This window comes from Dama dama, chromosome X (genome assembly GCF_033118175.1).
Source record: "Dama dama isolate Ldn47 chromosome X, ASM3311817v1, whole genome shotgun sequence".
Lineage (NCBI taxonomy): Eukaryota > Metazoa > Chordata > Mammalia > Artiodactyla > Cervidae > Dama > Dama dama.
Genome location: NC_083714.1, coordinates 13,817,131 through 13,840,598, shown reverse-complemented (window position 1 = coordinate 13,840,598; position 23,468 = coordinate 13,817,131). Strand labels below are relative to the sequence as shown.

At 40.8% G+C, this 23,468-nt stretch overlaps 1 protein-coding gene and 1 non-coding gene across 12 annotated transcripts in view; both read right to left on the bottom strand.

Annotated features, from left to right (window-relative positions):
- TMEM164 (transmembrane protein 164) overlaps window positions 1-23,468 on the bottom strand; it is a 171,361-nt gene that overhangs the window by 72,660 nt on the left and 75,233 nt on the right. For all 11 annotated transcript variants that reach the window (XM_061137179.1, XM_061137173.1, XM_061137180.1 and 8 more), the window contains one exon: window positions 3,118-3,184. In XM_061137179.1, the coding sequence (XP_060993162.1) occupies window positions 3,118-3,177 (60 nt within the window). In that variant the 5' untranslated portion in view covers window positions 3,178-3,184. The remainder of the gene's footprint in view (window positions 1-3,117; window positions 3,185-23,468) is intronic.
- TRNAC-ACA (transfer RNA cysteine (anticodon ACA)) lies at window positions 14,048-14,119 on the bottom strand. Its single transcript has one exon. It is a non-coding gene; the product is annotated as a tRNA-Cys (tRNA).

Genomic DNA, 23,468 nt, shown 5'->3' with positions numbered 1-23,468 from the left:
CTGCAAACATAAATATAGGCCAGGCTAGAGGCTTTGGTTGGAGAAGGGGCTGTCACAGTTTGCAGTTTCTTTTCTCCCTTGCTCAGAATACTTCATAAGAAGTTGTCATGGACATTTGAGGGTAAAAGGCTCAGGGTTGGAACGCAGCTTGGGTCCCGTGCCTCATTCTGAGGATCAGATCAACAGCTCTACAAGGTAAGAGCTGTAACCGAAAAGCTAATATGTAACCAAGTTCCATGGGCACCTTGCTTAGCTCCCAGGTCTTGGCTTGCACTTTCCAGGAGGTGGTTTAGCCTGAAACATTGTCTGCAAAGTCATGTGTATAGATAAGGAACCCCATCACAATCAGACTGAAAAACCACTGGCTATACAAGGAGCTACTAGGCAGTTTATCTATTCTCCAAGCCATGGACTACTTACTGACAGCTGGGGCTGGGGGATCTCAACAAGGAATCCATGGATGGGCTTCTGGGAGAAAGGGGCAGGAGGTGGCGGTCTGTGTCCCTCCTGAAATTGTATGCAAACTTGTCTTCGCACATCTGGGAAGAGGCTCTATAGTCCTCATCAACTTATCAAAGAAGCCTATGACCCAACTCTTCTACTTGGAGAGAAGCTAAGTAGCATCTCCAGCGTCTTAATTCACTAGCATTCATATTCAAACTCACCCTATATGTCAATCAAACAAAGGAAAAGGGCTCTGAAGTCTGAGTTAGGAGACCTGGGTTCTAGGGGCATCCACCTTGGCTTCTTAGGCAAGTCATTTATCCATCTAAGTTACCTCTCTGGGCTTCCCTGGTGGCTCAGATGGTAAAGAATCTGTCTGCAATGCAGGAGACCTGGGTTAGATCCCTGGGTTGGGAAGATCCCCTGGAGCAGGGCATGGCAACAACCCTCTCTGGTATTCTTGCCTGGAAAATCCCCAGGGACAGAGGAGCCTGGCAGGCTGTTACAGTCCATGGGGTTGCAAAGAGTCGGACACAACTGAGCGACTAAGAACAAGTTTCCTCTCTAGAAGATTAGCTCAGACAAGCTTTCACCTCTCTGATAATCAAATAATAGTTCCATGATACATTTCCCCTCCTTCCCTCCAAGAAACAAAAGTGAAATTGCCCTTAAGGCACTTCATCTGAAGTCAGAAAGAGACCTACTCTGAAATCCTGGTAGTGAAGAGTACTTACTTGTAATATGGGCCATTGGAATAAATCTTCTTTCTTCTAAGGTGTCAGCTTCTAAGATCAAGAACCAGGAGGAACTTGGAGCTGGACATTCTTTAGCTGGGCTGCAAGCCCCAGTGCCAACAAGGCATAGAGCAGAAGACCACGTGGAAATTCACTGATGATCCACATCCTTTAGCTGACTGTGGAAATTTCCTCTAACTCCCTCACTGTCTTTATATATGAGTGTATACACGTTTGTATTACTGGTATACACACCAATTAGCTCATTCTATTTTCCTTGTTTCCTCATTATAGGAAAAAGAGGATTAAAAAGCATCAAGGGCCAAGAAGGAAGAAAGGGCAAAAAATGTCCAGAATTGACTTCCTGCCTAATTAGATCATCAGGCTTACAGAGTTGCCTACCTTCCTGTGCCTTATTTTGTCAATCTGAGCTCAAATAAGGGGTTGCAAAGTAAAAAGTCCTGAAGGTCAGGGTAGCCTAGGAGGGGTCCCAGCCATTTAAAGTAACCAGACCAAAGCCAATTGTCAAGACATATGCAAACAGAGCCACCATCCTGAGCTTTTATTTTTGAAAAGGAATACGAGATTATTTACCAGAGTGACTGGAATCGCTAGTTAACACAGAGTTCATCAAAGAAATTTCGATGTTAAGGAAAGTTACTTGGACATTCTTGATAAGCTGGCTGACTAAAGCTTGACATTTATTTAGAAAGTACTGGGGGTCATAACAAATAGAATAACAAATCTGCCATTAGAGAGGGGAAGAAGCGGAAAGGGGGAGAGGGGGAACGAGAGGGAAGGAAGGAAGGAAGGACAAAAGAGGGACAGACGAAAGAAAAGAATTTCTACTGACGGACTCTCTGAACGCCAGTTTCTTCCTCTATAACAAGAGGCTATAATACTTGGCCCTCACACAACTTAATAGCTACCTCCCACAACTGTTATTTGAAATGACCTTGTAAACTATGAAATGCTATCCAAAGAGGAATGATTATCATTTTGAGATTTAAACTGTGATACTAACACATGAGGCAAATTTAAGTCATGAAAACAGAAAGCAGTAGGAAGTATTTCACGTGTGAGTTCTTGCCCTGAGTTTTCTCAGCCAGCCTGCTAATCCCTCTGCAGCCACACATATGGGAGTCTAAGGACAGGGCCTGGCCACTCAAGCCCTATACTCCCACTTCTCTCTGTACTGGTTTAGCACCCAGCCACCTGCCACAGTGGGGTTTTACCTGCTAGCCACTGGGGGGATGTGTGGGCCAGACTTCTCTGTGGGTTTGGGACAACAGGGAAGAAATCTAATTCTTGCCCAAAGGCGTCTCTGGCAAAGCAGGCTGCCTTTGAGGCTCCCCAGTAGATTATTCTGGACTAATGTGGCTGAATCCACACTGGAGGCCCTTAGAACACCTGGAAGCTTTGGTTGAATGGGTGGGGCCTCCTTTCTCTTCACCAAACCCTTCCAAAAGCTTCTGTAGGCTTTTCTGATCTGTTCTGGTTCTGGCCTAAACCCTTACTAAAGCCCCCGAGTTCCATACCGTACTCTCACCCTCATCAAGCTCCATTACATCCAAACAGGGTTGCATCAAATCTCAACAATGAATGTGTAGACATGTAAAAACTTACACAGAGGGGTCAAAGGTAGAAATTACCATGATCAATATAAATAAGCTAAAAGGATATATTGCATAGCACAGAGAATATAGCCAATATTTCATGATAACTTTAAATGGAGCTTAACCTATTAAAAACATTGAATCACTATGCTATACATCTGAAACTAATATTCCCAATCACCTATACTTTAATAAAAAAGATTAAAAAAATAAAAACTCACATGAGGACATGACCTAAGGATGAGGACAAGCACTGGATAACATAGGAGCAAGCAAATACCATTTTGTATGTTGCTGGTATATTTCTAGAAGGGACCACTTACCAGACGCGTATTCACCACAGGAAATAGCAGAGCAAGAAGAGCTCCATTCAACATGTGCATCTGTAGCCTGGAGAGGAAAAAAGATAAAGTGCAGGTCATACTCTGACTGTGATGCAGAGGCAGACAAAAATGTGTCAGGTCATGCCATGCCAGATGGGAGAGCATGTATACAAGAGGTTGTGTGAGTGAAACAGAACACTGGAGTTGGCACACATGCGTAATAAATGAAAAGCAGCACATTTTGCATTAGCTGAAATGTTCTGAAGAGCACCAGTGCCGCCTCAAAATCCCCTAAACGCTTGGTGAACAGGCTTTGGTTACAACACTTCATTGCATAATTAGCTCTGGGCTCCCTAAACATTCGGTCCGTCCCAATCTCAGCTCCAACTGCTGTGGCTCAGACAGCCTAACAAAGGGGCACTGCGGGAGCCAGGTGTTATTACACGAGTGTGTTATTATAGTAGAGACCTATTTCTCAGAGCCAGGTTGCTTATTTACACAGCCAGGTCCAATCCTTCTCCCCAAACAGAGACCTAGGCAGGAAAAGGGTAGCAAATACAACCCAGGAAGACAACTTCAGTGTTTCGCAAATGGGCTCCCTCGCTTTCTTAGAAACACCTTTGGGGTGGAAGTGGCAGCCTTCCAAGCTTTCTTTTGTCTATTTTACATACTGGGTTCTGTGACTAGAAAGCAAAACAAAAAAGAAAAGGAGAAAACCACTGGTCTCCAGCACTGGGTAGTGATCCTGTTTCCCAAATCCAGACTTGTTAAAACACATGCTAGGAACCCTTTATAAGTCAAGAACAAGCAGGTCAGGAACAAACTCCACCTGTGTGAGCTGTGGAAATAGGCTGAAGCAACTTCCCTCATCATTCAAGGCAAGTGGTCCCTGATGACTGAGGGAGAAGCAAAGAATGACAATCTGTTCCTCCTGCAGAAAAGCTAATTTGATGGGTCACGTACAACCACCACTGAGTCAACGTGGCTTCTGGACCTCAGGCTCACTCTTGCGAGCTCACACACACACAGACACTCACAGCAGTCTCACGATAACTAGGATCTCTCTTATGCCCTGACTGGGACCTAGAAGAACATGAGCTCTTCTCTTGGAACTCACGGACCTGTGCCTAAGACTAAGAGACCATGTCGTAAGGAGTCCCCAAGGGGGACTTGTCCCCACTTGTGTGGGGACCACACAAGCCCCAACCAAGGCTGCTTTTGGTTTCCCCCAGTCTGTTTCTTTCAGCTGCTTGTTGCTGGCAATGCTGTGATGATGGTGATGTGCACTTAACATATCCCAGGCAAGTATCAAAGTAATTGCTTTAGGTAAACTCTCCAACTGAGTTTTTACAGCAATTTTATGAGATGAATACAAGTATTCGTCACATTTTGTGGATGAGGAAACCTGGCTCAGAAAGGTGAAGTGACTTCATCAGCGCCATAGGGCAGCAGAGTCACAATGAAAACCCAGGTTCATCTGACTCTGAACTCGAATGTCCACCTCGCTATCTTGCACCAGAGCCCGCCTCCCTTCCTCCACTGCAAATATGACCTCAAGTAAAGAGTTAGCGGTGTGCCACTTTCCTTCCTTGTGCTTTCAGGGGTCTCTCGTACCACCTTCTTCATCCCCTGCTCCAGGTTTAATGAGCTTTCAGGGGATAACTGTCAGGAGCTTGCTGTTAGGCCATGCCAGACCAGCAGTCCTACAGTTTAAGAGGGCTTAGCTTGGTCCATAAAAGGGAGGAGGCACATCAATGCAATGTCACTCCTGCCCCCCTGGATTGGTACATTTTTTAAAACAGAGTCTTTCTAGGAGGCACCTCATACTCTCAGAAACTGGTGAAAACTCTGGCTCAAGCCTCAATGCCTGGAGCAGGGGTCCTTAACAGCCATTCTGCGGCTGTTAAGGGGGTGAAGTAACACACGCCCAACTCTGCCCCTGGACACTCCTAAGTGACAGGCACAGCAAAAACACTCACCCTGGCAGAGAAAAAAATCTCACTGATAGTAGAGGTAAAGCTGACCTCTAGTACCAGGCTTTGCCACTGGCCTTAAAAGAATGTCATTTACACAAGGCACCAAAACTTAAATCCTGAGTATGATGGAACTAATCCCAAAGGCCCATGAATGGCCAAAGATAAAGAAGATAAAAGTCAACATCAAGATTCAAAATAAACAACCTAGATAAAGACAAGTCTTGTTCTGAGTCCTCAAAATTCAATTCCACAAGCTACATACAGGCCAAAAGGTGAATTATCCTTAATATAGAAAAAGGTCTTACATGTCACTAATTTAAAAAATATCTAATGCATCAATATATTGAGCAATTTCATGTGCCAATCATTGGACTAAATATTCAAATACATCATCTCATTGAATCTTCATGGTTTTTATTATAATGAGTACCATTTTCAACTTCATAGCTGAGAAAACCAAAGCACCAAGTGATTAAGTTACTTGCCCAAGATCAAAGAGATAATAAGGGGCAGAGGGAGAGGTCACATTCAGATTTCATCAAGTTCCCAGGCTATGTTTCTGCTGCTATATCCTGCACTTCAAATCCATGATATGAACATTACAAATGTTGTGTGTGGTGTGTGTGCGTGCCAGACAGGAGACCATGGGGCAGGGAAGATCATTCCTAAGAGCAACAGAAGTCCTTATGTATTCTGTGGCAAAGCTGGCCCAACTACCCAGCTGCACTGCCTTCTACAGACCCAGGGCACAATCCAACAGGTAAATGATTGCCTGATCAGAGTCAAAGACTTTGGTTTTGCTATGTACCACCTCCAGCCTGCCTCCCAGATACCTACTGGATACTGGAAATGGATAATGAACCATTAGAAAAGCCAGTGAGAGTGCTTCCCTGGTGGTTCAGTGGTAAAGAATCTGCCAGCCAATGCAAGAGACACAGGTTTAATCTGTGATCCGGGAATATCCCACATGCCTTGGATCCACTAAGCCCGTGCACCACAACTACGGAAGCTGGGGTGCCCCAGAGCCTGTGCTTTGCAATGAGAAAAGCCACTGCAATGAGAAGCCCACAACTAGAGAAAAGCCCATGCAGCAATGAAGACCCAGCAGAGCCAAAACATAAAATAAACAAAATTATTCAGAAAAAAATAAAGAACATCCAGTGACAGTTCCCTCATCTGTACAATGGGAATAATAATAGTACCAACTCACAAAATTATAAGTGGTTGATACATATAAAGTGCTTTTTAAAAGTGCATGGCATATATTAAGACTCAGATATACGTTTCTTAAATAAATGGTGAAGAGTTCATCTAAAAGCCTCAAGATTAAAAGGGGAGAGGGATCATGAACCATTGGGGAAAGCGTAACTGTTATAAAAGTTCAAAGTGTGACAAAAAGGTCAAAAGAGAGCAAAAGGACAGATTGAAGGCCAGAACCATACAGTAGAGACTGGAGATGGACCCCAGGTCAGTCACATTTACAAACCTTCTGGCCGGCTCTAACACTTGGCCATTACCATTGTCACAAATATTTTGCCAGCTTTTTTTGTTTCTATGTAGGATACTATGCTAAGTTATTTTAGTTGGTAAGAACCTGGGGTAAAATGGCGATTGTCATGGGTTTGACTCTCTGTCACGTCAGTTCTTTCATTGAATTTTGTCTACAGCCATTAGTCCATTACTGTGTGTTAATATCATCCCAGGTACTATAGAGAAATGTGCTTAGTTGCTAAGTCTTGTCTGACTCTTTGCGACCCCATGGACTGTAGCCCACCAGGCTTCTCTGTCCATGGGATTTCCCAGGCAAGAATACTGGAGTGGGCTGCCATTCCCTTTTCTAGGGGATCTTCCTGACCCAGAGATCGAACCTGGGTTTCCTGCATTGCAGGCAGATTCTTTACTGTCTAAGCCACCAGGGAAGCCCAGAGAAAAAGAGATCAATGTAATTAAGACCTAGTATTTGTCTTCAGGAAAGCTGACAATCTTATTAAGAAGCCAAGAAATCGAAAATTTAGACAAAAAGTAGTATAATGGTTAAGAACTTTGTTTGGAATCAAAAGTGAAAGAAAGTGAAGTTGCTCAATCATGTCCGACTCTTTGCAACCCCATGGAGTAGCCTACCAGGTTGCTCCATCCAAGGGATTTTCCAGGCAAGAATAATGGAGTGGGTTGCCATTTCCTTCTCCAGGAGATCTTCCCGACCCAGGGATTGAACCCGGGTCTCCTGCATTGTAGGCAGATGTTTTACCATCTGAGCCACCAGGAAAGTAATGCTACTACTGCTACTGCTAACTCACTTCAGTCGTGTCCGACTCTGTGCGACCCCATAGACGGAAGCCCACCAGGCTCCCCCGTCCCTGGGATTCTCCAGGCAAGAACACTGGAGTGGGTTGCCATTTCCTTCTCCAATGCATCAAAGTGAAAAGTGAAAGTGAAGTTGCTCAGTCGTGTCCGACTCTTAGTGATCCCATGGACTGCAGCATACCAGGCTCCTCCGTCCATGGGATTTTCCAGGCAAGAGGGAAGTAATACCTACATTCAAATCCCAGCTCTACCACTTACTGGCTGAGTGACTTTGGACAAACCACTTAAGATATGTGATTCAGGCACTTCCCTGGTGGTCCAGTGGTTAAGACTCTGCACTTCCACTACAGGGGATACATGTTCAAGCCCTAAGTTGGGAAACTAAGATCCCACATGCTCCATGGCACAGTCAAATGAATAAGTAAATAATAAAAAGATTTTTAAAAATAAAGAAAAAATATGTGATTCAGTCTTCTCAGTAATAAAATGGGGCTAATAACAGCACCAATTAAAAGAATTGTTGATAGATGTGGCAAGACTATGTAAAGTGATCAACACAGTACCTAGGACATAATAAGAACTCAATACATGATAACTATTATAATCCTTAATGAAGCAAGGTAAATGAATATCATATTATTAATCATAATAAATGAAGCTATTACAAAATTCTCATGAGATGATGTATATTTAAATTTAACACTTGATTACAACCAAGAATCTAAAGATATAGAACAGAGTGCCTGGAAAGGAAAATTTATAGAAAGGAATTCTCAAATGAAATTATAAAATATTTTGAAGTGAACAAAAAATTAAAATACATTAAAATACAACATGTGAAAATGTGTAAGATGCTTATAACAGAAAATTCTTATTTTAGGAAAAAAGTATAATCTCAAAGCAGTAAACCAAGATTCTAACTTGAGAACCCAGAGAAAGAAAAGCACAATAATCCCAAAGCAAGCAGAAGGAATGAAATAATAAAGGCAGAAGTCAATGAATGTAAAAACAAATACAATCAATGAAACCAAAAGTTCATCTTTGAAAAATGCAATATAATTGTGAAACCTCTAGGCAGTATGACGTGGATAAAAAGAGAGAATGCAAAAGCTACCAATATCAGGAAGGAAAGAAGGGATATCACTACAGACCCCCAGAAATTAAGAAGATAATAAGAATATACTATAAATATTTCTATGCACATAATTCAACAACTTAGATAAAATGGAGAATTTCCTCTAAAGCCACAAGCCACTAAAACTCACCAAAGATGAAACAGATAACCTGAAGAGTTCTATTAAAGAAATTATGTACACACACACGCTGGAATATTATTCAGCCACAAAAAAAGAAAGCTATTTGTGACAACATGGATGAACTTTGAGGGCATCATGCTAAGTGAAATAAGGCAGAGAAAGACAAATTACTGCATGATCTCACTTATATGGAGAATCTAAAAACAAACAAATAAACAAAATAATAAACTCATAGATTTGGAGAACAGACTGGTAGTTGCCAGAGGCTAGGAGTGCAGGATGGGCACACCGGTTGAAGGAGGTCAAAACTTCCAGTTGTAAAACAGGTAAGTCATGGTGATATAATGTACACCATGGTGACTATAGTTCCTGCACTGGATATTTGAAAGTTGCTTAACAGGACAAATCTTAAAAATTCTTGTCACAAGGAAAAAAAAAGGAACTATGTGTGGTGATGGATATTAACCAGACTTACTAGGGTGATCATTTCACAATATACACAAATACCGAACCATTATATGATATACTTGAAACTTATATAATGTTATATGTCAATTATATCTCAATAAAAATGTGTAGTTAAAAATATTCTGAATAAGACTCACATGGCTTCAGTAACCAAATCTACCAGATATTTATACAATCTGGTTCAGAATACTGAAAAGGAGTAAGCATGCCTCAACTCATTTTACAAGGTCATTATTACTCAGATACCAAAAATAGCACCGAAGAACTGATGCTTTTGAATTGTGGTGCAGGAGAAGACTCTTGAGAGTCCCTTGGACTGCAAGGAGCTCAAACCAGTCAATCTTAAAGTAAATCCACTCTGAATATTCATTGGAAGAACTGATGCTGAAGCTGAAGCTCCAATACTTTGGCCACCTAATGTGAAAAGATGACTCACTGGAAAAGACCTTGATGCTGGGAGAGACTGAAAGCAAAAGGAGAAGGGGGGCAGCAGAGGATGAGATGGTTAGACAGCATCAGCAACTCAATGGACAAGAATTTGAGCGAACTCTGGGAGACAGCGGAGGACAGAGGAGCCTGGCATGCTGCAGTCCATGGGGTCACAAAGAGTGAGCCACGACTTGGCGACTGAACAACCACCACCATCACCAAAACAAGAGAGGAGTGGGTGCAAGGGCAGGTGGGGATGTTGAGTGGAGGAGGGGGAGGAGGAGGAGAAAGAGGAAAATTAAAAATAAACTAAAATCTTCATGAACACAAACACTAACATCCTCAGTAAAATGTTAGCAAATCTAATGCAGCAATATAAAAAGAACACCACTCCACGACCAAAAAGGGTCTGTCCTCAGAATGAAAGGTTGATTCAATATGTGAAATTCAATTAATGAATTTCACCAAATTAACAGTGTAAAGAATAAAAAGTGTATGATTATATCAATTCATACAAAAAGGCATGTGTCAACATTTAACACCTATTTATGATAAAAAAAAAAAAAACCAATAAACTAGCAATTGGAGGGAACTTCCTCAACCTGATGGCTTCCCAGGTGGCTCAGTGGTAAAAGAATCTGCCTGCCCATGCAGGAGATCAAGGAGATCTTGATCAAGAATCTGCCTGCCCATGCAGGAGATCAAGGAGACCTCCCTACCCAGGAGATTCAATTTCTGGGTAGGGAAGATGCCCTGGAGTAGGAAATGGCAACCCATTCCACTGTTCTTGCCTGGGAAATCCCATGGACTGAGGAGCCTGGTGGGTTACAGTCCATGGGGTCACAAAAAGTTGGACATGACTGAGCACACATGCACTCCTCAACCTGACAAAGGACATCTAAAAAACGTTATGCCCAAAATCATACTAAATGATGAAAGATCGAATGCTCCCCCCATTAACATCAGGATCAAGACAAGGATGCCCATTTTTAGCACTCCAATTCAACATCATACCAGTAGTCTTACCCAGTGCAGTAAAACAACAAAAATAATAAAGATTGGAAAGGAATAATACTGTCCCTGTTTTCAAAGAATTATTGTATGTGTAGAAAATCCCAAGGAATCAAGAAAAAAGTTTTTAAAACTAATATATGATTAGCAAGGTTAGTTGCTAAAACTAATATATAATTAGCTAAGTTAAAGCATTGCAAGGTCAACACACAAACATTTCTGCATAATAGTACAGTAAAACTGGAAATCAAATTTTTAAAAATATATACTATTTACATTATCTCTTCCAAAACTGAAATACTTGGGTATAAATCTAATAATATATGTACAAAATCTATATGCTAAGAACTACAAAAGACTGATTAAAGAAATTAGAAATCTAAATGTATAAAGACATACTGTATTCAAGGATTGAAAGGCTCAACATAAAAAAGATATCAATTCTCACCAAAATTACCTATAGATTCAAAGCAATTCTAATCAAAACCATAGAAGGATATTTTGTAGACAAAAGCAAACTGACTCTAAAATGTATATGAAAGGGCAAAGAAAGAAAAGCTAGAATAATTTTGAAAAAGCAGAAGATGAAAGAATCACTACCTGATTTTAAGGCTTACTATACAAAATTATAGACTTCCCTGTAGCTCAAATGGTAAAGAATCTGCCTGCGATGCAGGAGACCAGGGTTCGATCCCTAGGTTGCAAAGTTCCTCTGGAGAAGGGAATGGCAATCCACTCCAGTATTCCTGCCTGGAGAATTCCATGGACAGAGAAGCCTGGCAGGCTACAGTCCGTGGAGTCGCAAAGTCAGACACGACTGAGTGACTAACACACACACACACGTATAAAATTATAGTAATCAAAACAATACAGTACTGGCCAAGAAAAGCCATATCAGTCAACAAAACAGAACAGTCCAGAAATAGACCCACACTGATATTGTAATTTGATTTTTCATCAGAAGCTTTGCAGGCCAGAAAGCATGGGCTGATACATATTCAAAGTGCTAAATAGGAAAAAAAAAAACCTGTCAACCATGAATCCTGTATCCAACAATGTTAGCCTTCAAAATAGGGAAAATAAGACATTTCCAGAAAAGCAAATACTGAGGGAGTTTGTTATGACTTGACCTGCCTTGCAAGAAATGCTAAAGGGAGTCCTGCAGACTGAAATGAAAGAACATATCAGACAGTAAATCAAAGCTGTATGAAGAAATAAATATCTTCATAAAGAAAGACATGGGTAATTATAAAAACTGGTATTAGTATAACAACAGTTTGAAAGAATAATTTTATCTACATGATTTAGTAGAGTAATACATTTCTATAAAACACATTAGTTTAAAAGCTAGTGTTACTATTATTTTGGTTTATAATTCCACATTTTGCTTCCTATATAATTTAAGAGACTAATGCATGTAAAATGATTAAGTTTGGGGGCATATTTGTATAGAGATATAATTTTGTGACATCTCTAACTTAAAGGGGTGGTGATGAAACTGTAAAGGAGCAGAGTTTTTGTATATTATTGAAATTAAGCTAATACAAATTCAATGTAAACAGTAATAAATTTAGGATGTTATATGTAATCTTCATGATAACCGCAAAGAAAATATTGGGTTCCCAAAAAAACTCATTCAGGTTTTTCTATAACAGCTTATGGAAAAACCCAAATTAACTTTTTGGCCAACCCAATAGTTGCAGAATACATGTAAAAGGAAACAAGTATTAAACTGTTACACTACCAAAAAAATCAGCTAAACACAAAAGAGGACAGTAACAGAAGAAATACATGACAAAAGCTTATAAAGTATATAGAAAACAAATAGCAAAGTGACAGAACTCCCTGCTTATCAATATTAACTTTAAATGTAAATGGATTAAACTCTCCAAATGGTGTTAGAAAGTGTTCTAGTTTCATTCTTTTACAAGTGGTTGACCAGTTTTCCCAGCACCACTTGTTAAAGAGGTTGTCTTTTGTCCATTGTATATCCTTGCCTCCTTTGTCAAAGATAAGGTGTCCATAGGTTCGTGGATTTATCTCTGGGCTTTCTATTCTGTTCCATTGATCTATATTTCTGTCTTTGTGCCAGTACCATACTGTCTTGATGACTGTGGCTTTGTAGTAGAGTCTGAAGTCAGGCAGGTTGATTCCTCCCGTCCCATTCTTCTTTCTCAAGATTACTTTGGCTATTCGAGGTTTTTTGTATTTCCATACAAATTGTGAAATTGTTTGTTCTAGTTCTGTGAAAAATACCGTTGGTAGCTTGATAGGGATTGCATTGAATCTATATGAAAGACAGAGATTGGTGGAATGGATAAAAAAAATATGATCTAACTATATGCTGTCTACAAGATAATGTACTTTAAATCCAAAGACAGAAATAGGTTGAAAGTAAAAGGATGGAAAAAGATATTCCATGCAAACGGTAATGAGAGCAGAAGTGGTTATAATAAAATCAGACAAAAAAGCTATAAATCAAGAGTTTACAAGAGATGAAGAAGAACATTACTTACTAGTAAAAGTTTCAATACAGCAAGGACATGACAATTACAAACACTTATGTACCTGATAAAAGGCTATCAAAATATATGAAGCAAAAATTGACCAAATTGACAGAAGGAATAGACAGTTCTACAAAAGGAGTTGTAGACTTCAATACTCTACTCTCAACAATAGATAGAATAGTCAGACAGAAGAAAAGAAATTTGAGGACTTGAACGAGACAATAACCAACTAGATCTAACAAACATATACTTTATAACAAACACTTTGTTTTGTAAAGTGTTTTATGACAAAACACTTTTTTTCATAACAAACACTTTATTTTACCTGACAACAAAATTTCTATTCTCAAGTGCATGTGGGTTATTTTCCAGGATAGACCATAGATCAGGTGGCAAACTATTTCAATAAATGTTAAAAGATAGATATTACACAAAATATCTTCCCTAACCATAACAGGATAAAGTTAGAAATCATTAACAAAAGTACAGGTGACCCTTGAACAATATGAGGTGTGGGGTTAGGGGCACCAATACCCCATGCAATGGAAATCTGCATATAACTCTATAGTTGGCCCTCTGTAACCAAAGTTTCATATCCACAGACCTAACCAACCGCAAAAAAAATTGTGTAGTATTATAGTATTTATTGAAAAAAATCCATGTATACGTGGACTCATGCAGTACAAACCATGTTATCCAAGAGTCAACTGTAAAATGGGAAAATTTACAAATTTGTAAAAATAAAGACTTTCTTAAAATCAACAAAGAAGAAATCACAAGGGAAAGTAGAAAATGAAATGCAGATTAAAATCATAGTAAGATACTATCTTACACCATTAGAATGAAAGTCAAAGTGAAGTCGCTCAGTCATGTCTGACTCTTGTAACCCCATGGACTGTAGCCTACCAGGCTTCTCCATTCATGGGATTTTCCAGGCAAGAGTACTGGAGTGGGTTGCCATTTCTTTCTCTACGAGATCTTCCCAACCCAGGGATTGAACCTGGGTCTCCCGCATTGTAGGCAGACGCTTTACCGTCTGAGCCACCAGGGAAGTCCTGCATTAGAATGGCTACTATGAAAAACAGAAAATAACAAATGTTGGCAAAGATATGGACAAATTGGAACTCTTACACACTGTTGGTGGGACTATAAAATGGTATAGCGCTGTGCAAAAGAGTATGGCAGCTCTTTCAAAAATTAAAAATAGAAATATTACATGATCCAGCAATTTCAATTCTGAGCATACACCCAAAAGAATTGAACGCGGGGGTTCTGTGGGATATTTGTATACCCATGTTCATTGCAGCATTATTTACAATAGCTAAAACATGGAAGCAACTTAAGAAGTGTCCATCAACAAGTAAATGGATAAACAATGTGGTATATACATACAAAGAAAGACCATTTTGTCTTAGAAATTCTGATACATGCTACAAGGTGGATGAACCTTGAGGACATTATGCTAAGTGAAACAAGTTGGTCACAAAAGAACAAATTCTGTATGCTTCACTTACATGAGCTATCTATCTAGAGTAGTCAAAATTGTAAAGACAGAAATGCTGGTTGCCAGGGACTGGGGATAGGAGGTATTGGGAATCATTGTTTAACAGGTGCAGAGTTTCAGTTTTTGCCAAATGAAAGAGTTCTAGAGATGGATGGTGGTGGTGTTTGCACAACAACATGAATGTACTTAATGCCACTGAACTACACAGGTAAAAATGGTTAAGATGTTACATATGTTAAAGTATATTTTATCATAATAAAAAAATGAAAAAAGATCTCACAGAACTGTACACCAAAAAGCCAACCCTACTGTGGGATAATTAAATAAAATTCAAAAATATATAAGAAGCAAAACACTGAACTCTCCCAGTCTCAGCTTTTACAACTACAAAGTGATTCAAGATTCTAAGCCTTTCAAACAATGCTTTTTCACTCTAGTTTTAACACTAAAATCTCCCAACATACAGAAAGGTATAAATATAATAAAAACCTCTGTGTCCAGCATCTCACTTTAATAAATTTGAACATCATTGGTTTGGTTGAAGTCTCATTTAACCTTCCTGAATACCATCTCTTCCATTCCTTAACCAGATGGAGCCTTTATTCTGAAGGTGCTGGGAGTCATTCTGATGTTTTTATATATTATGAAACTTGTATATATCCACAAGCAATATATATTATTATTTTATGTTTAGTCATTAAATAAATGATAAATGATATACTCTGTGTGTCTATGCATCCCCTTCTGCAAATTACATTTCATTCAACAGGGCTTCTTCTAATTATCTGTGCTGACACATGTAGTCTGTTTTTCACTGCTGTAAATTATTCAATTATATGACTATATTAGAAGGAAGTTATACACTGTCATGTTGATGGAAGTCTGGATCTACTTTTTTCCCTTCATCCAGGAACTATGTTGAGATTTGCTTTCTGTAATTTGTATTACAAAAACAATAGATATATTTCCATCACCCCAGAGCCTAGGGTCATTACACTCTGACCTTCTGTTTTCATAAGCCCTTGGTTTGACAGTGCATACATTTTGCCCACTGTGTGAGGCCCCACAGCACAAGCCTGTCACATAGCAGGGAATGCAGTTAAAATCTTAACATCTTTTAACGTGCTTATCAGAAAACATGACAAAATCACTGAATCTAGGTGGAGGTCATACCCGTCTTTGGCATACTGTTCACCATCCAATATGCTTGAAAATTTTCAGAATAAAAGTTTGAAAATAAAAAACAAGTAAAGGAAAACAAACAAGTACAACAGGAAGGCTTAGCTGGCTTGGCCTGTGGGCAGGAAGATAACTTCCTGGTTGCAACTGGTGGTTTCCCACTTCCTTGTTCTGAACCAAATAGAGCCACACAACTGCAGAGGCTCCAAAACTTTCTTCCTGCGAATTTCAGGAAGTTGGCCAAAGGCTCCATCTGTAAGGCACCTAATAAAAGGCGTTACTTATCTGAAGGCAGTTTTCATTCTGAAATTCTACTTATCTGTGTAAATGCAATATTCCTTCCCTGGGATCCTAAGTCTAACAGTGAAGTAAGTACACATATGGTAAAGCATCAGAACAAGGATAATTCTATTATTATTAATACCTATTGATTACTTAGTCTATGTGAGGTTTCATGCTAAGAGATTCACATGGATCATCGCTCATCTGTCACCACCCAAGAAGTAGTTACTATTCATGGCCTTCTTTGACAAATGAGGAAATAGATGCTAAGACTTTAAGCCTTGCTCAGAAGGTTTAAGAAGTAGCAGAACCACATCTATAACATAAGCCATCTACTTCCATTGTTCTCTTCAAGATTTCATCAAATCACATCTATCCAACAAACCAAATGTCAAATAACAGAGCACGGTTTAAATACATTGTATTATGTCCATCCAAATGATGAAATACTATGCAGTCATTAGAAATTATGTTTAGAAGAATATTTAATAACATGGGGAAATAATCATGGCATATTAGCTTTTAATATATTGCAAAGTAGCATGTATAGAATAATCTCAATTTTTTAAAAAAAAAGGCATATATACACAGAAGACTAGGAGGAAACTACACCAACACATTAATGGAGGAATTCCAGTTATTCTTATTTTCTGTAACATTTGATGTTTTCCTTATAGTGAGCATGGATTATTTTTATAATGAGAATGAAACATTCTTCTTCATGTCTCCTTACTTTTCTTTCATTTTTTTTTTTTTGCTGCACTACACAGCATGCAGGATCTTAGTTCCCAGACCAGGGACTGAACCCTTGTACCCTGCAGTGGAAGCATGGAATCCTAACTATTGGACCATCAGTGAAATCCCCCTACTTTTTCATTACCCACTGCACAACCCCTACATAGCTTACCTAAACCTTATCTATTATGTTGTATGAATTTTCCCTCTTAGAATTACTTTGTCCAATATTTAGCAGAGTAGGTTCTGAATTTGGCTTCCAAAAGGACTAGGTGAGCTAACAAAGTACAGAGACGCCCAAAAATGATCAGTCCCCATTCCTCTGCTAAGAACTCTTTTCCATGATTCCCCAGATGGGAAAAGTCATCTGTATCCCCAGCCTTGCTTTTACCAGGAAATAGTATACACCCAAACACATGTTGAAAGCAGAACAGCCCAGGGAGGAAGAAAAAATAAAAAAACAAAAGCAGTCCCTGCTCCAAAAACCTTCAGAGAAACTTCAGGAGAGAACTTGGGGAAATGAAAATGCTGAATCAGAAATTACAGACCAAGACTGTAGAAGTCAAAGTCCCCAGGAGAGAACAAAACTGAGTATGTACATATGGAGACAAAGGCTGCTTCTGCTGTGTATGGAAGGGAAGGAGAGCTGTGAATAATCTGAAAGCACCTTCTTTCTTCCTGAGCATTAAGAGCAGTAAGGAAAAATATGTATAGTCGCAAGGCAGCTACTGGGCAGTGGCTCCCAGGACAGAAGACACCAGAGCAGCTTCTGCATCAGAAAGGAAATCGGGCTCCTTGAATCGCTGCTTACTTACTATGGATTTTCTAGGTTCCTGATCTCTTTCCCGCTGACATCAGCAGCATTCATATGTAGGATTTCCTCTCCCTTGCCCAGAACAGAGTCTTAAGAAAGCTGCTCAGGTCAGAGGCAGCTTCCCAAACATCCTTTTCAGGAATAAGTCCAAAGCTAGACCAGGTGAAGATGCAAAAAGGCTGTTCCTTTGGGGGTTCTGAAGCAGCTGGTCTGTTGCACACTGGGAAAGGGGGTGCTGAGATAGATGGCGAAACCAGTCACATTACAACAGGTTCAGCCTGAGCCAAGCTCATGAACTCAGGACAGTTCTAGAGATAGGAGTCTCTCTGGGGAGAATCCTGCTGCTTAAAAATTGGAATGGGATCTAGAAAAAGAGATGGTCACGAGGCTACAGAACTCTCATAATATCGTGTGCCACAAGGCCAACAGGGCATCAATCTTGCAATGCCAAGATCACATGTCAGGTTGTCCTAATTGCCCTTATGCACCCCCATGCTTCCCTCACCTATCTTGGCTCACACCTGGCTTACAGTCCTCTCTCCACCCAGCAATGCACCCCCCTGCTCTCTGTGGCACAGATGAAATTTCACCTCATCTCCTTTAAAAGCCTCTCCAGACTGAGTCAGCAGACACTCATGACCAAATAATTCTTCCTGCATCAAAGATCCACTACCCCCATGCGTACATGAAAACAAACAGATTGAAGGGGTTAAGTATCAGGGGCGGGGATCCCCATACCCTATACTTTCTGAGGCACAGACGTAGGCCAGCTCCAGGCTATGCAATTTTCTCACCTGGGGTGGGGTAGGGGAAGAGCTCTCTGCCATTGCAAGTGCACAGATCAATGACTCCTTCCATAAGTACTCCCACCCTCACGAGTGCACAATCAGAAAACCAGGCACCTTAAGCAGTGGGTGTTTGCAAGGCAGCTAAGCTACCTGATAACAACCCAAAGCCAGTTAGTTTCCTTTTCCTTCGTCTATTCCTTCAAAATACCCCAGCTCAGAGAGAGGAGCATCCCAAAAGGCTGGTTTCTCTAAGTAGAGCACTCTGTGTGTGCATGTGTGCCTGCTCAGTCGTGTCCAACTCTGCAACCCTATGGACTGCAGCCTGCCAGGCTCCTCTGTCCATAGGATGCTCCAGGTTGCCATGCCCTCCTCCAGGGGATCTTCATGACCTGAGGATCAAACCTGCATCGCCTGCATTGCAGGTGGATTCTTTACCATGGAACCAGTGGGCTCCTAGCCCCTTATGAAACCAAGAATTCCATCCTTTTCTAAAAACAGCAGCCTGGACGCCAAAGAGCAAGCTGAAAACTAAGAGGCTGCCAGCACTCAAGCCCTCTATGGTGGCGGGATCCATGAAGACTGGGCAGGGGGAGTGAGTGCTTGACACCCAGTGATGGTGACACCTTCCTTCGGCTTGGAGAACAGATTCCAACAGAGACCAGGAAGCTCTCAAACCACCCAGCACTGCCCAAGGCTGCTCCTGGCCACACCTGCAGGTCCCGTGACTGGTGGTCCTGCGGCACCAGCCCCACCACTCAGCTGCCATGGAGACCTCTTAGATTTCCTCCAGCGTCACCTTCAGATGGGGTAGTTAGTGTTAGTCACTCAGCCATGTCTGACTCTTTGCAATCCCATGGACAGTAGCCTGCCAGGCTCCTCTGTCCATGAGATGCTCCATGCAAGATACTTGAGTGGGTAGCCATTTCCTTCTCCAGGGGATCTTCCTGAGCCAGGAATCGAACCTGGGTCTCCTGCATTGCAGCAGATTCTTCACCGTCTAAGCCACCAAGGAAGCTCTTTAGACGGGGAAGATCGTGTAAATGGATGTGGGTATGCTAACTCTGCTCCAAGAACAGCATTAGACACACCTGCTTCCCCTGTGGAGATGGGAGGCCATGCACGGCTAAACTTTAGGCTCTTTGTTTCCAGGTCTGGGAAAAGCTGAGGGCTGCCAGGGCGAGAGCTGGGGAGGAGGAGTCTGTCCACACCACCGAGGGAAATGTGGCCTGGAGCCCAAGGGCAGCACTGTTTCCAGAGGCCAAGGGCCCTGGTCTCCAGCTGACGGGTAAATCCCAGTGGCAGATCCTGGTAAAGAGGCACTATAGCAGCTGATTCAGACTAGCGGCTGCTTCTCTTTCTCTAGTGAGCCTGTTGTGGTTAATAACTGAAAACCCAGGATCTTCCAGCCTCACTAGTCACAAAGAACAAAGGCCGGGCTGGCTTTTCAGTTGCATCTGATATGAACCCTTGTGACAGCTGCAGAGGTTCCCCAAGCCTCGCAAGGACAAAAAAATTCCTGCTCTGATCCTTATACCGAAAAGTGTGACTGTCAGCTCTATGTATCTCTATTCCTAAAAAGCATGGGATGCTATTACGAGGATGAACTGTGAAATTCCCGAACTCCACCCCCCTCTAACTCTGATATGCCTTTTTTTTTTTTTTTTTTAACTGCTACTCCAGAAATCTGTCTCACTGCCTTGAAGCTTCGAGCAAAGTTCCCCTCTTACTGTAGGCATGGAATTTCCTCTTTCCTCTCTCTGTCTGTATGCTAATTTTTAAAATTTATTTATTTTTGGCTGTCCTGGGTCTTTGTTGCTGCCTGGGGTTTTCTCTAGTTGCAGCGAGCAGGGGCTACTCATCATTGCATTGCACAGCCTTCTCATTGCAGTGGCTTCTTTTGTTGCAGAGCACAGGCTCAAGGGCTCCAAGCTTCAGTAGTTGTGGCACTTGGGGCCAATAGTTGCTTTTTCCGGGCTCTAGAGCACAGGCTCAATAACTGTGACCAATGGGCTGAGTTGCTCCACAGCATATGGAATCTTCCTAGATTGGGGATCAAACTCGAGTCTCCTGCATTGGTGGGTGGATTCTGTACCACTGAGCCACCAGAGAAGCCCCTATCTTAACCATTTTTAAGTATATAGTTCAGAGGTATTAAGTACCTTCACAGTGTTGTACAACCATCACTGTCACCCATCTCCAGAACTTTTTCAGCTGGTCCTCCTGTTTTTGAAAAGTTTGATTAGAATACTGCCAAACTCATTTGTATACATACAGTACTGGTCTATGCTACTTTCTAGCTCCAACAGTACTTATGGAGTTAAAACAAAGATCAGATCAGATCACCTACAACGTCCAAAACATTTACTATCTGGCCCTTTACAGGAAAAGGTTGCTGATCTCTGCTCTAAACCAAAACATAAGGAATTCCCTGGTGGTCCAGTGGTTAGAACTCCATGTTTTCACTGCCAAGGGCATGGGTTCAACCCCTGGTCAGGGAACTAAGATCCCACAAGCTAGGCAGCATGGCCAAAATTAAAAAAAAAAGTATTTACACACACACACACACACATTGGATTTATAGTTTAAAATAGTATTTGCTTAACTACCACTAACACAGCTTCTCCTAGCTCCCCCACTAAAATACATATCAAGATACAGAGAATGATAAAACTCCCCCAAATCACTTAAAATTTAGACTGATGGGCGTCCTACTATGATTATCTGGGAGAAATCTCCATTAACATTAAAACTAATGCTGAAATGAGGAAAAAACAATTTGGGGCCAAGTCTTGCAGCAGAAATCTGAAACAAGATAGTAAAACACTGAGTGGTTATACCACAGTCAGCCTCACAGCTTAGCAATGGAGAGTTCATCTCATAACTGGCAAAACCAGCCATACCTCCACTCCAGGGCTACCATTTGCAAGGGAAATCAACAACTCCCCAAGCCGGTCTATATCCATTCGGAGACTCCTCCCATAAACCAAAAGGGATGAAGTGATGGCTTTGGTGCTTTCACACTGCATTCTGGGAATGGCAAACTTCACAAGTAAAACTCAGGTACTAATGCATATGGGAGGCTGCAGTTCATCCAGTTTATATGTTCAGAGTGTCAGAGAATCTAATAAGTAGGAATAAGTGATTCCATATGGGTCCAGCAAAACCCACCAGATGAAGCTGCTGCTGCTGCTGCTGCAGCTGCTGCTAAGTCACTTCAGTCGTGTCCGACTCTGTGTGACCCCATAGATGGCAGCCCACGAGACTCCCAGCCCCTGGGATTCTCCAGGCAAGAACACTGGAGCGAGTTGCCATTTCCTTCTCCAATGCATGAAAGTGAAAAGTGAAAGTGAAGTCGCTCAGTCGTGTCTGACTCTTCACGACCCCATGGACCGCAGCCCACGAGGCTCCTCCATCCATGGGATTTTCCAGGCAAGAGTACTGGAGTGGGTTGCCATTGCTTTCTCCGATGAAGCTGCTAGACACTGGGAAATAGGCTGGAAGCTTGGTGCATCAACCTGGCCACCAGGAATGGGGCTGAGAAGGGGTTCTAGCCAATACCAAAGAGAATAAGAGGAGAGTCAAATGAAATCCACATACTCTATGTCTTTAACAAAGCCTAAATCAATCTTCCTTCAAATATGCATCAACATACACCACAAACTGCATGCTTCCTATGAAAACCTCTAGCAGCAGAAGGGAAATGTATAGCATTCTGAAGAGTTGGAGGAAGCACAAAAGCCTTCATTTAGTGTTGGAATCAGAAGAAAATTTTAGAAAATTGCATCCTCAAGAGAATACGAGAAAACATAACTCTATGAAACAAGTATAGAAAGCCATTGGAATAAAACATATCAGGAAAGAAAGAGAACAAAACTGGACAGAAAAGAGAGTTTAGCAAACCAAGGAAGAATTACAAAAAATATTGTAGCAGCAGAATTAAACTTCACATTGGAGATGGCAAAAAGCAAAATATATCAATTCATAGTGTGGAGGCCAAATCTGAACCTCTCCCAAGTATGCAGAGGAAATGGAAAGCTGACCATAGAAATGTGACAAAGGTTGTTATTAGAAAATCTATTAATGTAACAGATGAAACGGGGAGATCAAAGGAGAAAACCCAAATGAACCTCTCAACAGATTTTCTAAAACCATTAGCTAAATTCAACAACCATTCCTGATTTTAAAGTGGGGGGGGGGTGGTGATTTAAAAATAAGATAATTCTTTAACATTATAAAGGATGTTTAATTTTAACCAATAACCAACATCAGAATTAAAAGTGAAAGCACTAGGAATGTTTCCATTAAAATCAGAAACAAGGCAAGAATTCCTGCCAATACTACTATCATTTAACACTGTCCAGGAGGTTCTAGCTAAAACAATCAGGCTTGAAAAAAGTTTTGCTCTTTAAAAGAAGACCAAGTTATCATACCAGAGTTGATACTCTTAATTTCCAAAATAAAGTGAAGTAATTGAAAAACTACTAGAAGAGTTAAGCATGGTGGTCAAATATAAAATAAACACATAAAATCAAAATCTTTCCTATATACCAGTAATAATCAATTTGAACATAAAATAAATCATATCACAAACTATAAACTCTCCAGAAATGACATTAATAAGAAATCTGTGGGATATACAATCTGCACACACTTCTAAATAACATACAAGAAAACCTGAATAAACTAAAAAATCTACCTTGTCTTTCCTTAGAGAGACTCATTATGGTAAGGACATTAATGAAATTTTATATTTAAAGTAATTCCAATCAAAACAACAGGATTTGGGGGAAGAGTCTGACAAAAGCATTTTAAGTTCATCTGGAAGGAAAAAAAAAATGGTTCAGATGTGCTATGAAAAAAAGTGTGAGTAAAGTAACAGTCTGGGAAGAATGGTGAAGAGAAATCTGGCCTGCTAGCTGCTGCAAATACAAGAGTCTGAAATTGGTGGCAAACCCAACAGAGACACTGACAGAACAGGATAACAAGCCATCCAAATAAACCTCAGTGTCAGGGAGGAAGAAATTTTCCTCTGCCCTTCTGGGTTCTTCTGGCTAGTCTAAGAATTCAATTGATGTGAGACCAATTAACAGGAGAAAAT